Source organism: Lycium ferocissimum, chromosome 3, assembly GCF_029784015.1.
Source record: "Lycium ferocissimum isolate CSIRO_LF1 chromosome 3, AGI_CSIRO_Lferr_CH_V1, whole genome shotgun sequence".
NCBI lineage: Eukaryota > Viridiplantae > Streptophyta > Magnoliopsida > Solanales > Solanaceae > Lycium > Lycium ferocissimum.
Window position 1 is genome coordinate 12814287 of NC_081344.1, and position 15387 is coordinate 12829673.

Here is a 15387-nt window from a genome sequence, read left to right on the forward strand (position 1 = left end):
AGCTTTTAAGCCCAAAAAAAATAAGTTGGGATTGAGCAACTTCTTGATTTTGGCTTATTTTAAGCATTTTTTAACTTAATATAAGCAGTTTTTCTATTTTACCAAACACTCAAATAAGTTAAAAATGGCTTATAAACTGGTTTGACCAACTTATAAGCCAATCCAAACGGGCTCTAAATACACAGTTGTGCTATTTCTGTAATCAATTTGAAGAAAGGTATCAGAATCTTCAATCTTGTTGTAAAAGGGGTAAGAATATAAAAACACCAAGCCAATGTGGTTGTGGGACAAAATATATATGTGGTCTTAATATACTCTTAAGAGGACTATATCAAGTTAGAATAAAGTAGCAAAGTGCTTTCTATGCAACTTGCAAGAGGTTCTGCTTTAAGAAAGGAGTGGGGCAGTATGGTATTTACTGAAAAAGTTTCTAAGAATGGTAATATTGCTGATGCGTGACATATATTCTTTGGCTCGCATCCGATGGTGTGGCATAGTAGTCAATAAATTAATTTACCTAAAACTAAATTCAAGGGAGACCAGAGTTCAAATCTCAATAGAAACAAGAAAACGTTAGGTGATTTCTGATAGGGTTATCCGTACTTGTGAGAGATACTCCCTCCGGTCCATTTAACTTGTCGTGTTTTTTCTTTTGCACACCTCTTAGGAAGACATTAATTAAAAGTGTAATTTGACTAGATTATTTTTATTTATTCTTTGATCTCAATTTAGTACTACTCTTTTTTTCGCCACATTAATCTCTCTCCATATTTATTGAGTAAGGGCAAAAGGTGGAAACTAAGAATTAACTATTTCTTGATTTCCTAAAATGACAATTATTTTGCATCAGTTATTTTTAGTAAGCACGACAAGTAAAATCCAGGAATATTAGACACTCCCTCCGTCCATTTTTACTCGTCCTGTAAACTAAAAATAGTTGTCCATTTTTACTTGTCCAGTTTGAAAAATCAAGAGATAACTTACCATTTCATACCTATTTTACCCTTATTATTAATTATAGGGTTGGAAAGTTCAAGGAATAATTAGTGGCTGTACAACTTTTAAAATATATTTTTTATTTCAATCATTAGATGACTTAAAAATAATTAGGATTGATACAGTAAAATTGTCATTCTATTTATAGCTTCTTAAGGGTGTGCCAATTCAATACAGGTAAAAATGGATGGAGGGAGTACTTAGAACTAAAATAGGTGAGGTACGCGCAAATTATCTGGACACAATCATTATAAATATATATATATAGATACTTCCAACAGCAAATTGTGACTGTAATACCACCAATACGGGAAACACCAATAGAAAGTGGCATAATGAGGTACACAAGAACATGAAATTAACAGTAACAGCATAAAAAAACAAAGAAATCAACTTTTCATTTGACCTCTTATGATTTGCAAGTTGTTGAAAATCTTTTCATGAAAAGAACAAATTTGAATAATCATTTAAACACAAGGAGGAGCTGGTGGCTGTTTTAGCTTGATGGTAGACAAAATAGTTATGTAAAGTAGCATTGTCACTAATGAAACATAATAGTACAGCTTCTTTAAAGTAGTGTTTTCCTAACCTTAACAATCGCTAAGCTCCTCTTTTGTGGTCTCTAATCATTAGATCTTAAATTATTAATTCCTAATTCCACTAAACATTAAGGGGTCGTTTGGTTGCTGGTTTGGAAAGGAGGTATCAGGTATTAAAGCTAGCATACCCTATTTGGTAGCTTTTTAGTTGATTTGTCTAAAATTCAGCACATCAAGCATGGTGTTTGGTTATGATTCTATAATTCCACATAAATAAAGCAGGTACAAGTTATGAGTCAATTGATGTATTATTTTATGCAGGCAGGGTAGAGGATATAACTAAATCCTGCGTAACTAATTTATGCATAATCAATACCTGCATAACTAATTCATGTATTACTAATACCAGCATAACTCTGACCAGCGATCAAATGACCCCTAAGCGTCTTAAATACAGAAATCAAGTTATCATTGGTGTCCAGGGCCAGATTTAGGGCACCTCGATTGCATTACGAAATATCTACTACCTTCCACTAGCATAGGATACCGAGCAACTTTGTCACTAAGACTTAGGCAGATGAAAATAAATCGGTCAAATTAACACACTTCTCCATGAACAGGTTATAAGAACACCTATGTTCTATAAGTAGAGGGCATTGTATCGAAGGGAAGTGATTAGTTTATCACCGATGACAAGTAATTTTGATGAACTGTTTACTGAGAAACATTCAAATTTTATCTGTCTTCTCTTTAAATAGAAAAAGGAGAAGAATAACATAGAGAGAGCATCAAGTATCTTGTGAAGTTGACGTTTCCTGTTTAGAATCCCTTAGGAACATATCAGTTAGCCCTGCCCCTGTAGGGGATAAAATTTGTTCTGTCAAGTTGATTCACATGAAAGTAACCAGAGCTTAACATGTTACTCGATGAAGTGGATATTGACTCACCATTTATTAGGATGAGGTAACTTTGGTACCACGGATTACGAAAGTCATTTCGTAGGAAAATATTTTCCATGAGGAAGTTACTTTCATAAGTTTGGTTACCATTAACGTTTTTTCATCAAAATGGGAAGCAAAAGTCATTTTCCTTACGACTATCTTAACTTAGCGATCTATCTTCTGTCTCATACAAGGGAAAATCCTGCACTAGCCCCAAATTGTGAATTAGCCCTTTGGTCTTAAGTTTCTCTACTTTTAATCAGGTCTACTTGTGCATGTAAGAAGTGCACTATGAACTAGGCTATTGAATTCAAGGTCTTCCCCCTAAATGACAATTACGTTTTTTTCTTTCCCTTGTAACAAAGAGCAAAAGAACAAAATGAAATAAATTATGAATACAAACGCAAGCTGTAATAGTGCTTCTTCTACAGAGATGAAAACAAGGAACTACAAACTAAAACTACCACAATTTTCTTAAGGAACTTTAATTACTTGACTTATTGCTAACCATCTTGAATGACCAGTAATATTAACATGAAACAGTGCTCAGCCTTCTCACTGAGCCTTCTACAGCTCGGACATTTGCTTGCTGAACTCTATGAATCATCGTGGCAGCTTCATAATTAGCTTAATCTTCCAATATACTTTAATCAAACCTCTAACACACTCGAGAAGACAGCAGATGGTCGATCAGGTTAAAGAAATAGCTAATAGCTCATGTCATAGCTCTCTTAAATGAGCTGCCCACTTTAGTTCCAGAGCTCAGGAATATGAACTAATTGAAGGATATCTAATTCTTGGTAGTGGCACTTATTTTGTCTTTTTTCTTAAGAAATATGGACATCACAAAATATTGTACTGACCAAACTGAAGTCCCTGCAGTTTAACACTATGCATGCCATGTTCATGCAACTTTAGTCCATATGTCAAGAATCCTATATCTGCTTCTTGATTTGGCAAATTATACTCACACAAGGCTTTCGGTGGAGAAGGAACACATTTGTCCAGGGAACTGGAAGATGTATGATTCTCGGGCGAGGGAGATTTAATTTCTGTAAGATTGACAGTTGTGATATCATGTATGCTTGATCTTCTCTTATCTTTACCCCCGGACAGCTGCCTGATAAAGTACTTCTGAGCATGACTAGCTACTTGTGTTGGAGTTCTCGTGATCACAAAATTGCGAGAGATATTTCTCCAATCTCCTTTTCCATACTTCTTCAGCCCCAACAGAAATTGCCTGATCAAAATGTAGAGAACAATTTCAAAATTTGCTGGAAACAGAATCATCTATAGAATAGAAAGAAAAAAATTGATGAATTACACTACTCTGCATTCCAAAAACATTTAGTTCTAGTAAAATCAATAACCACATATAATACATAGCAGAGAGACAATGTTACAGTTGATTTCTCAGACGGTCTCAAGTCTCAACTATTGGTAATATCTAAGAAAGTCACTTTTCTTTATTTTGTAATAGAAAAGTCACGCAACCAATTCAAGTGATATTTTCGGTAGATATAACATGAAATGATAATAACTGACTTTTCTGTTACAAAACAAAGAAAAGTTACTTCCTGAGATAATTATGATCAGTTGAGTGACCGTTTGAGAAATCAACTCAACAATGTTAAATTATAAAGTTTTTGTAACAATAATGACTAGTTTTCTGATGCTAGCAGAATGAATCACCTGTGCTCTTCCTCAGTCCACGGGACTCCCTTTTTGCGTTCTTGTTCAGAAGATCGATTTCTCTTGCCAGATGGACCATAGAATTGCTTGTTGAAGTCGTGGAAGACGCCTTCTTCTTGATCATGATTGATCCACTCCAATGTGAATGAATTATTACTGGTTGTGTAGCCAGGTATTGGTACTAACCCTGCCTCTATATCACTAATATCTTCTACCAATTCTCTATACTGTTTGATAACATCATTCACAGTCTTTCCAGGGATCATAGCCGCTACATTATACCATCTATCCGGAGTCTCCTTATCGAATAAAGCGAGTGCATCCTCAAACCTCTTGTTCTCTTCAGCAGTCCATCTTGTTTCCTTGCTCTCCTCAAATAACCAATTTGAGTTTCTAAGAAATCCCATTTCCATGCTCATGTTTTCTTGTTAATATAGAAATACAAAATAATTAGCACAACCAGCAAGGAGAAGTGGCAGCCTAGTTGTGTTTTTCTTGGTAAAAATGATGAGAAGTGGGGTTTGTTTTTATGGCATCAAGAAGAAGCAATTGAAGGGAATCTGAATAAGTCTTTTTGAAAAGTATATAGTATAAGTTGAGGAATCTAGAAATGACCACCCAACTTTCCAAAACCCAAGGAGAATTCAAGAAACTGTAGAAACAAAAGTAGATCTTGCAAGTGAAATACTATAAAGCATTTGAGGTCTTAAGCAGATCTAAAGCTCAGATAGACACCTATAAAATAAACAAGTGTAGGAGAAGCTACACTAATTAAAAAAAAAATAGAGTTATTGTACAGAAATTGAGACATACTTTGGTATATACTTAATTATCGTATCCAAATTGAAATTTTTGGCTCCGCAATTTCAATATTATAGTACTTTGGTATGCATTTGTGAAATTCACCTTAAGTATTCTTAGAAAGGTGTTACTGTTCCTTTTTGGACAAATTTCAAAAATTGTCATTAGTACTCTTTTAGTCGCATTTGATGTGTCCCACTTCTTTTAATTTATTTTTATTTTAAAAGAATGACATTTTTTTGTACTATTCATAAACTTCTAATTTTTAGTGGATCATCAATAGTCACACAATCTTTTTTTTTTTCAAATTTTATTTCTACTCAAATACAATCACATAAATTGGGGTGAAGAGATAAACAAACGCGAATTACTATTTTGGAGAGAGTAAAAAATATGGTGTCCAGATGTCATTGGCTTATGTGGGAGGTCCTTTTGGGTGTGTCGAGATAGAGATCCTCAGTCCTAAGACAGAAAGGACAACCTGTCATTGCCCACAGAGCTTCCAGTTGGGACACAATAAAACATTGAGGACAGCAATAGCATAGACATTGATCCTAATCTTCTTCTTCTTTTTTTTTTTTTTTGTTGGGTGAAGGTTTAGTTACTAATTAAGGTGTTGTTTGATTTCTGGTTAGAGATATGCAAGTATTTGTAATATAAAATTAGTTTTGCAAGGTTTAATTATTCATGTATTAGTAATTCATATTTTAGTTATTTCATTTTTACCTTGCATGTTCTAGTCATGCGGGATTATAAACCAAACACTGTACTGTACAAATTGTACGGTTGTCCCTTCAAATGGGTTGGTCTTTAATTTTAGTCAATCAAAATGGAACTTATTATGCCAGTACAAGATAAGTTCTTTAAGAAAGACCAAAGATAACTTATGAGATATTATGATTTAAAATATAAATTTATATCGTGCGAAAAAAGTTATTTGTCTTGGAAGACAAAAATTAAAGACCAGCACAAATAGGGCCAAAAATGCAAATGACCCATCGTATACTTGGTGGCTGAATTTTATGCGTAGCAACTATAATGCTACCAAACATGATACATAATACTGGTTATCTTGATAATACATGAATAAGATCCCTTCCTAACCAGCAACTTTATGGTAAAAATTTACTCCTTGAAAGGAGAAAGTGTGATGGAGGTTAGAATAGAAAGGCTAATCATTTTTGGTGTGTCAAAGTGGTTACATGTGCAAAGTCTACTTTCTTTGCATGTCAAAGCGGTCATTACTGCAACTTCTACCATTGTTTAGTTAGTCCAAAATAGCTACCTATAGATTCAAAGCTTATGAAATCATTGAAATGTACGTAAAATGTACGAAATTGGAGATCAGCGAGAATAATTGAAAATAAATGCGATGTGTCAATATGTTGATACACTATTAGATAATTAAGTTTGAATTCTTATATATTTATTTTCTGACAAACTGTGAAGTGGTTGCTTGGTGTGGTCGGTAACATGGTTATATAATTGGACTTGGTAAACCAAAAACAAAAAATAAAAAAGGGATAAAAAACTACACTTCCAGAATCCCCCCCCCCCCCCACACGCCCCACTCCCCGACCTACAAGAAACAAATGAATGTCCAACTGTACCTATTTAATTGGCAGCACTCCTAAAGTTAATTCTTTTTCAAATTAAGTACTATAGATTATTTTTGAACTTTTTCTCTCGCTACCGTAGATTCAACTGTATTAAATTGGCAGCATTCCTAAAGTTAATTTTCTTCTGTTTTTTTCCCCACAAAATGATGTATTGATTAATTTACCTCCCTCCCTCTGTCTAATCTCTCTCTTTGTTGTAAATGGTTTTTGGTCAATGTTGTGTGCAAGGGCTTTTTCTTCTTCTGTCAAGAAAATTACTATACACAATACTTAATTGTCTTTTCCTTATGAACTAGAAATTTGTGTGGGGCCAACTCTTAGGACTGACCATAGTCTTCAAAACTCAGGATGACGAGAGGGTCTCTCTACCCTTCTCCATTTAAATGATAGGCTTAATTTGCATGTCGCTGTCGGGGCTCAAATTCGGGTAGAAGTGGTTTTTTGATCCTTAACAAACTTCTTTTATTTTTATAATCTTTTTACAAGAGATTTTTATTTTTTACAAACAAGAGATCTAAAGAAAAACACATAAGAGATCTGAAAAGACATTTTCTTCTATTCAAATTGTAAGAGGGTAAGAGATCTCATTATATCAAACTCATGACCTAAATACAAGTCCCTTTATACTTTTGCTATTTAAATTAAGCACCGGGGGGTACGTCTAGTATATACGTAGAAGTCAAATGCTAGTTAATACAATACAAGCTCCTTTGAAAAAATTAAACAGAAATGTAGATGGAAAAGTATTAATCAATGAGCAGAAAGAAAAAAAAAAGTCAGAATGGGTTCGTGTTTAGCTTAGTGGATTGGTGAGAGTCGCATCTCATATCTCTTGCTTTATACATTTTGAGAACAACGAATTCGAATCTTGAATTTCTAGCTAGGAGACAGGAGAGTATCTTAATTTTCAAGAAGCTAGCACGTAGTACTAATTGTTTTTTTTTTAAAGAAGTAATTGTTTTAACCTTGAAGCTTGTCTCGTAGTGTGATTAGCTTTGTTAATTGTTAATTAATAGATATAGTATTGGAAATCTTTTAACACACGAAAATGTAAAGAGAATTCAACATATAATAGATATATATAATTTTTTGTAACTTTTGTGCATATTGTAATTTTTCGAAGAAGGAATTTCAATTAATTCTCTTTGAACAAGGTAATTCCACCTCTAGTTCAAATCCTTGCTTGTCTTCTAATATGAGGTAAAGTTGGCAATCTCATCATGTTATCACACATGAGGCCGTTTGGATAATATTTGGTCAAACTTGAAAAATAAATTAAAGTTGATATTGATCACAGAATATTTGAACGTGATTGTAGTTGGACATGAATTTTATTTGAAAAAAAATAAAAATAAATAATATAATTAGTGAAAACCATTACGCTTCAAACTAGTTTTTCAACTTAAAATTCTCTTTCTTAAGTTGAAGTTGAAATAATACACTGAATATGTAATCTAAACCCTTACTTGCAGATATTTTTTCAAATATTATTCATGAAAGATGCTATTATATATAACGGAAAAGGCTCAAATATGTCATCCAACTATCGAAAATGGCTCATTTATGCCACTCGTCAATAGTTTGGCTCATTTATGCCATCGAACTATAGGAAATGGCTCATTTATGCCATCGAACTATAGGAAATGACTCATTTATGCCACTCATCAATAATTTGACTCATTTATGTTATCACCCGTTACCAAAATGACTCATCCATGCCATATTTTATTAAAGCTAGTTTTACAATACCATATATGACACGTGGCTTCCAATTAGAGGTCTACGTCATTTAATTAAACCAACCCAATTTTAAATACCAAATTAATAAAAAATCCGACTCATACACCTTACCCACCCACAACCATAATCTAGTTGGAGGCCACGTGTCATATATGGTATTGTAAAACCAGCTTTAATAAAATATGGCATGGATGAGTCATTTTGGTAACGATGTATAAATGATAAATGAAATAAACTATTGACGAAGAAGATAAACGCAGCCCATTTCCTATAGTTCGATGGCATAAATGAGTCATTTCTATAGTTCGATGGATAAATGAGCCAAACTATGACGAAGTAAGATAAATGAGCCATTTTCGATAGTTGGATGGCATATTTGAGTCTTTTCCGTATATATAATATGGAGAGTAAAGATCAATCCGCAAAGACTATTATCTACCACTAGGTCGAGGTTGAACCACGTATATTGGGAGAGAAATAGTGGAACTGAAATCTTATGTGTAATTAAAGTAGTGTTGACATTCCATTTTGCTCTACATTTAGAATAGAATTTTAAGTCATGAAAGATTCCACTAACACTGGTAAATTTGCCATCATTCTCTTTGCTAATGTTTCTGAGGTTTTGTCGAGTTTATGGGTGTGGTAGCCAAAAAGCATCTGATGTTGATGCCTCACTAACTAATTGCTTGTAAAGGTTAGGTTATTAACGGGGAATTAGTCATATGCAGTGTTTGAGCTTTTCGGAGAAAGTATTAATTTGTATTTTTTATTTAATCAACTTGTAAAAGTAATCTTTTTATGCATAATATATAAATATTTTATTCCCTTATCTCTACTAAATTAACAAAAAAGATTAATGATTTCATGTATTAATTAATTGTTTGGAGATCCAACAAAGCGCGAACAGATTCACTTGTTATATATAATATATACCATACATGGAATGAAGGCATATAAATCAATGGTATCGAATGGGTTGGGAACGTAAATCCTCGCCTTCAAATTAGTGAAAATTACACTCAATGATCTTGAGAATTGATTGTCTTGAATTTTTGACCCTCACTTGTCTCAAAGGCAATTCTTCAAAGTCAAAAGTTAAGAAGTGTTGTCCATAGAGCAAAACTTATTAAACTTTGAAATTTTGTCCATGGACCAAATGAGATCACAAGTTTAAGACCACCCTTCAAGTTAGCCCTAAACATTACTATTTAACCTCCCTTCATGGCTAATGTCCAACACTAGCTCCCTCTAGTACGTGTGGTTAATTAGACAATAGTGTCGAACTCGAACATTTCTTTTGAATTAAGAACTATTTTAAACAACAGAACAAATAATATACTATCAAGGCTCATTTTTTTGCGCGGATTGTCCTTCATTTGGGGTGGTCTTTAATTTTTGTCCTTCAAATTAGTGGTCTTTCAGTTTTGTCCTTCGCCTAATACCCTGAGGTTGTGGATTCGAACCCCAGCTCAAAAAAAAAAAAAAAAATTGCAAGGCAAATCTTTGGATTCGCAAAGCAGACTTTTGCAAAATTCTGTCCATTTGCAAATTCTGCCTTAAGGCCAAAACTCTGCTTTGCGAATCCAAACTCTACCTTGCGAATTTTTTTTAATTTTTTACTGAATGGGGGTTCGAACCCGAAATCAAGAAATTTTTAGCGAAGGCCAAAAGTTAAAGACCACCAATTTGAGGGCCAAAAATTAAAGACCACCCCCAGCGAAGTCAATCCTGCAAATTGCCCATCAAGGCTCATTGATCAGAAGCCCACACAAGGAAGCACCATTCATTTGGGCTTCTTCTATATAAGCCATTATCTCTTCTCTGTAAAGCCCCATAAGGTAGTTATTGGGCTTAGCCCAAGTATTTTCTTAAAATTTTAACGATAAATTGGCATGGCATATTAAATCGGGCTGCTAATTGCTGGCACAAAACACCTAAACTGATTGAAATTGACATGTAGTAGCATGTATACACACATTTCATATTAAAAAATGGAATAATTACTTGGCATAGCTACCTCTAAGAGGTAATTATTGATAGCAACTTTCTTTTAACTTATTTATATTTTGACATGGCTATCTCTAAGAGGTAATTTTATAAATTATCATCCATAGCTATACCAGATACATTAGGTTTATGGCTTGTATTTCTCCCTCAACCCCCTCTGTCCTCCAAAATTAGAAAAATCATATCACCTTAAAGAGTTCTCAACCTACAGCGCCGTTGAACAATCTCAATCTCAAACCGAAACCCTAAATCCTGAGGAAGTATTAATGCATCCAACCGGTCCACCTCTTATTTCTCTCTAGCTTTTGGTACTACTATAATCTGAAACTTTTCTTTTTCTTTTTCTCCACACTTCCTTTTCATGTCTGTCTTCTGTCAACAATGTTGGGATCTTTGTTTTGGTGTGGCAGCAACGGCTGATGACGGGAAATTGGAAAGGATGTGGCGGCACCACCGTTGCTGGCGTTGAGTGGCTATTCATTTTGGAGTTCAAACTCGGCAACGGCGCGTGGAGATTCACGCACATCGAAGAAATCAAAATCCGTGAATAACATAAGATCTCATATCTGAGTGTTTCGTCATTTTTTAGGCGTAATTTTTTTGCATTTGATTGGAGATTGGACCGGAATCTATGGCTTCTTCTCCTCCTTGTATATCAGATCTGATTGTATTTGAATGTATTCATCATTTTTTAAGTGTATTTTTTTTGTATTTAACCGAAGATTTTTTTTTTTCCTTGTATCTGAGTGTATTTTCGTCATTTTTTTTAGTGTAAATATAAGTTTAATGTATTTGGCTGATTATATTTTTGGGAAAACTAGCTGTATTTGATTGTACGTATTGTTTGAATGATCTATGTGCAATCAAATACAACCAAAACAAAAGGATGCATCAATATATAAATGCAATAAAATACATAGCTACGTCGTGTATTTAAATGTGAATACAATCGTTTTAAATACACATGTATTTAGAGAAATTATATTGATGAATAACTTGTATTTTGGAAAAACTAGGTGTATTTGACCGTATATATTGTTTGAATTATCTATATACAACCAAAACAAAAGGATACATCAATATATAAATACAATAAAATACAACTCGTGTATTTAAATGCACTTAAATGCATCATTTTGAATACACGTGTATTCATACATATTAAGATGGATGTATAAATACAATCAAATACATGTGACATCAAATAATGTTGGATACAACTTAACGGTGTATTTAAACACTGAAATACATCAAATTAAAAATACCTAAACATGTAGTGAATAGCCCAATGTAGCTACGAATTGTGAATAGCAAAATGTAGCTACAGATTGAAAGCAAGCATTAAAAAATAGTTATTTACGTAAGTTACCCTTAAAAAATTGGCTTTGTATGACCAAATACTTCAACCCGAAAAATAGCTTCATTTTTTTATTTTCCCTTCTGCTTCTTGTTTGACGACTTTCATGAACAATGACTCAATGAGGATCCTATCATTTCATTTGACACATGGCGCCAAAAATGGTGATAACGTGACATCTTGTGCTAATTAAAATATCATTTACGATTGCCCTTCAAAGGCACTGGTCTTTAATTTTTGCACCTCAAATTGTTGGTCTTTAATTTTTGCCCTTTTCCTAATATCCTGAAGTTCTGGGTTCGAATTCCGACTCAATAAAAATAACAAGAATTTCATAAGGCAGAAATTTGCAGCAAAATTAGACCTATTTATGCAAAAGTTAGGTCTTAAGGCAAACTTTTGCCTTAAGGCAGACTTTTGCCCAAACTCTGCCTTATACGGTTCAAACTCTAAGGTAGAGTTTGAATCCAAAACTCTATCTTGCAAATTTTTTTAATTTTTTTTTTTAACTTAGCGGGTATTCGAACCAGGAACTCATGTGTTTTTAGGCGAAGGTTAAAAATTAAAGACCAACAATTTGAGAGACAAAAATTAAAGACCAGTGCCTTTGAAAGACATTCAGTGCCCAAAAAAAAAAAATGAGAGAGATCATAATAAGCTCAACATTTGTTATCCAATTAAATGGACTAGCTCGACAAAATTAGACTTCAATTAATTTATATTTATTGAACTTAAATATTATCCAATTACATTGACTATTTAGACTAATATATATATATATATATATATATATGTTGAAACTAACACACAGTCCAAGTCATTTTGTAGATTTAAGCCCAATAAATTTAAATGCTTACAGAGGCATGGGAATATCGACGGAGCACAAAAAAAAATAGGAGTATACCCATTCAATTACATTACACGCATATAATGAAACTCTATAATTACACCGAATTTCCGCCAACTCCCATTCCAAAATAACTTTCCAAACAGGCCCCTAATATAATGAACTGATGAATTCATGAATAGCATCCGAATTCCAGTGATTGTGGCTGCAAAGTGGACATAACTAAAACCATAATATAGCACGCCCAACCTCACCATTCTCCACTTGCCTTTGTATGATCATTTATTTGAGTTAAACTTATTTCATTTGGTTCACATGCTATAGTTATCCGTCCCCATAATAAGTACTTCATTATTATACATAATTTTCTTTACTAGGTTCTTGATATTAAACAAATGTCACGAGGGAAACCAAGACATAAATTACAAATGCTTTTTCAGATAAATCTTGATTAGAATAAAAAAAGTAACATCTAAATGATAATTGGAAAGGTTGTTCGATAAGAACTTGATATTGTTGGATTCTCAACCTTCTTAATGTCAAAAGTTTTACTTCTTGAATACATGCTCTAATCAAAAGGTATAAGTAATTTATTTTTATTATATAAGGGTAATTTGATAAACTTCACATTGTATTATTAGTTTCTTAATATGCGTGTTTTTGACTATGATGACACTTATTATGGGACGGAGGAAGTAATATATATCATCAGATAATGCAGTACTTCTTTATACAAACAACATAACAATTAATTCTTTACTAGGTTGCTTGATATTAAACAAATATCAAGAGGGAAACTGCACGTATGAATCTAGAAATGCTGCCTCAGAAAAATCTTGATTAGCGTAGATGAATTATATTCGAACCATCGATGTTATAACTATCTGAATGATTAGTGATTTCAAGCTTGTTCGAAAATTTCCTAGGACATTTTGGGGGAGATGGAACATAACCTTCTCGAGAAAGAGATCATTGATAGAAAACAAAGTCCAAGAATCACATGTAAATCGATAGACGATAATTGTAGGAACACTAACCTTGTTCTATTGCAAGAATTGTTTGAAGGAGATAGGGATCTTCTAAGTTTGGATACTGCCATTATTTGTTTCTTCTCATAGATGGAGTAGAAAAGAAAGATTATTCATTGTTCGGGCTTAGGGATCACATCCTTATATAATACGTTTACGTGCCTTTTCGAAAAAAGTTTAAATATATATATATAAGTCTCCACCGTTACACCAAGAAAAGGCCAATGATTTTCTACTTATTTAAAGTAACCCCCATAATAATTGATATTTATTTTATAAGTCCAAATATTTCAATACTTTAATTAGATCATAAAATGGACTCCTTTAATAATAGCATATCTATGTATAAATATATTAATATGTGAGTCCATACAATAGAGAAAATTACTAACAATCATTTCAGTTTAAAGTCTTAAAAGAACAATATCATATGATATTACAGAACTAAGACTTAAAAGCAGTTTGGTTAACGGCATTATAAATAACAACTACAGAACAAAGGTTACTTAACGATACTTCTTTTATCTTTGAGTTGTTCTGCACTTGTCGCATCGTTAAGCTTGCTTGCAATTTGATAGCATGAATGGACTTCATACATCGCCAATTTGACCTCCTCCTCCGAAAGAACAGAAGACGATTGCCAATTAGGACGTATTGAGCCTTCACTAATGACAGGCTTCTTAATATCAACGTTGGCTTCAGCCATCACCTCTTCTAGTGTACTACTCAGCAGCTTTGGCTTCTTCAAAAGCTTGCCAGCCAAATAACCAACATCCACAATTCTACCAAGTTCTAATTTCCTGTGGATGGAAGCTCCATTTATATCATATAAGACTCTCGCAGTATCATATGAGAGTGTAGATTTCTGGCTTATGTTTCTAGGACCTATAAAAGTAATAGTTCGGTCATTCAGGAACTCCTTAAGAGACTGGGGGATATCAGTTTGATTATCCAAGACCACCATGCGCTTAAATTGAATTATTAGGCACCGTTTTTTCACATGAAACAGCAATAAATCTCCATTATTTACCACATCAATTCCAACAAATGGATTTGGAGTACTCTTCAATTCACTCTTTAGTTCCGAGATGCTACTGTTGACAATAGTTTCACGATCAGCAACTGTTGTGATGACAGTGTCGTTGCCAATTTTCACATTATAGGTGCTCGCTTCGATGAGCCAAGGAAGGGGCAACAGCTCTGACGATGACATTTTCACTCTTAGTGTTGGTCGCTCTGAATGCTCTGCAATCTCCACAATATTTCTTGTTATCTTTTGTTATGAAAATAGCTAACAAACACCCTATTTATAATGGTATGAAACCTACTTTAACTCAAAACAGAAAAACCTATTCCTATATATTTGACTATAAATCTTAATTAGATGAATCAAAATACCAAATTCTAATCAATTTTGGTTTACTACAACTTTGAATAATTATTTTCAAGAGGAGTAATATATATATTGGTAGAGAAATTCTCAAAGTAGTTGTTAACCATGTCTGTGGTGAGAGGTTTGAGGGACATATAATAAATGGGGTCGACATATAAATGGTTTTTTCAGAGCTACTTAATCAAGACACACAAACATTCAATTCTAAGAGCGATGTAAATGTCGGAAGGATTTTTGCACAACAAACAAGGGGATTTCTTCAAGTAAGCAGAAATCAAATCCACTGAAAATGTGTCATGCGGGCTATCAATTCTGAGATTACAAAGAGGGAAATCCTACTATTACAAGTCTACACAACTACTTGAAGGAATAGAACAATATACCTGGGTTTGAAGATTGAGGAGCTGCGGAGCAGAGCTTCAAGTGT

At 33.4% G+C, this 15387-nt stretch overlaps 2 protein-coding genes across 2 annotated transcripts; both read right to left on the reverse strand.

Annotated features, from left to right (window-relative positions):
* Positions 1 to 2882: 2882 nt before the first annotated feature.
* On the reverse strand, positions 2883 to 4969 carry LOC132049763 (transcription factor DIVARICATA-like). Its single transcript, XM_059440687.1, has 2 exons — positions 4169 to 4969; positions 2883 to 3716 (listed from the first exon to the last, which is right to left on the reverse strand). The coding sequence occupies exons 1-2, from the start codon at positions 4585 to 4587 to the stop codon at positions 3320 to 3322; spliced, it is 816 nt and encodes a 271-aa protein (XP_059296670.1). The 5' UTR covers positions 4588 to 4969; the 3' UTR covers positions 2883 to 3319.
* A 9100-nt stretch (positions 4970 to 14069) lies between these two features.
* On the reverse strand, positions 14070 to 14780 carry LOC132048705 (uncharacterized). Its single transcript, XM_059439401.1, has one exon. The coding sequence runs from the start codon at positions 14778 to 14780 to the stop codon at positions 14070 to 14072; it is 711 nt and encodes a 236-aa protein (XP_059295384.1).
* Between the last annotated feature and the right edge of the window lie 607 nt (positions 14781 to 15387).

What these genes read in the sequence shown, in the direction of transcription:
- LOC132049763 (XM_059440687.1), bottom strand. Translation starts at nt 4,587, where the DNA reads ATGAGCATGGAAATGGGATTTCTTAGAAACTCAAATTGGTTATTTGAG. An exon ending in TGGACTGAGGAAGAGCACAG is followed by an intron (nt 3,717 to 4,168) that starts GTGATTCATTCT and finishes CATTTTGATCAG; the next exon opens with GCAATTTCTGTTGGGGCTGA.
- LOC132048705 (XM_059439401.1), bottom strand. Translation starts at nt 14,780, where the DNA reads ATGTCATCGTCAGAGCTGTTGCCCCTTCCTTGGCTCATCGAAGCGAGC.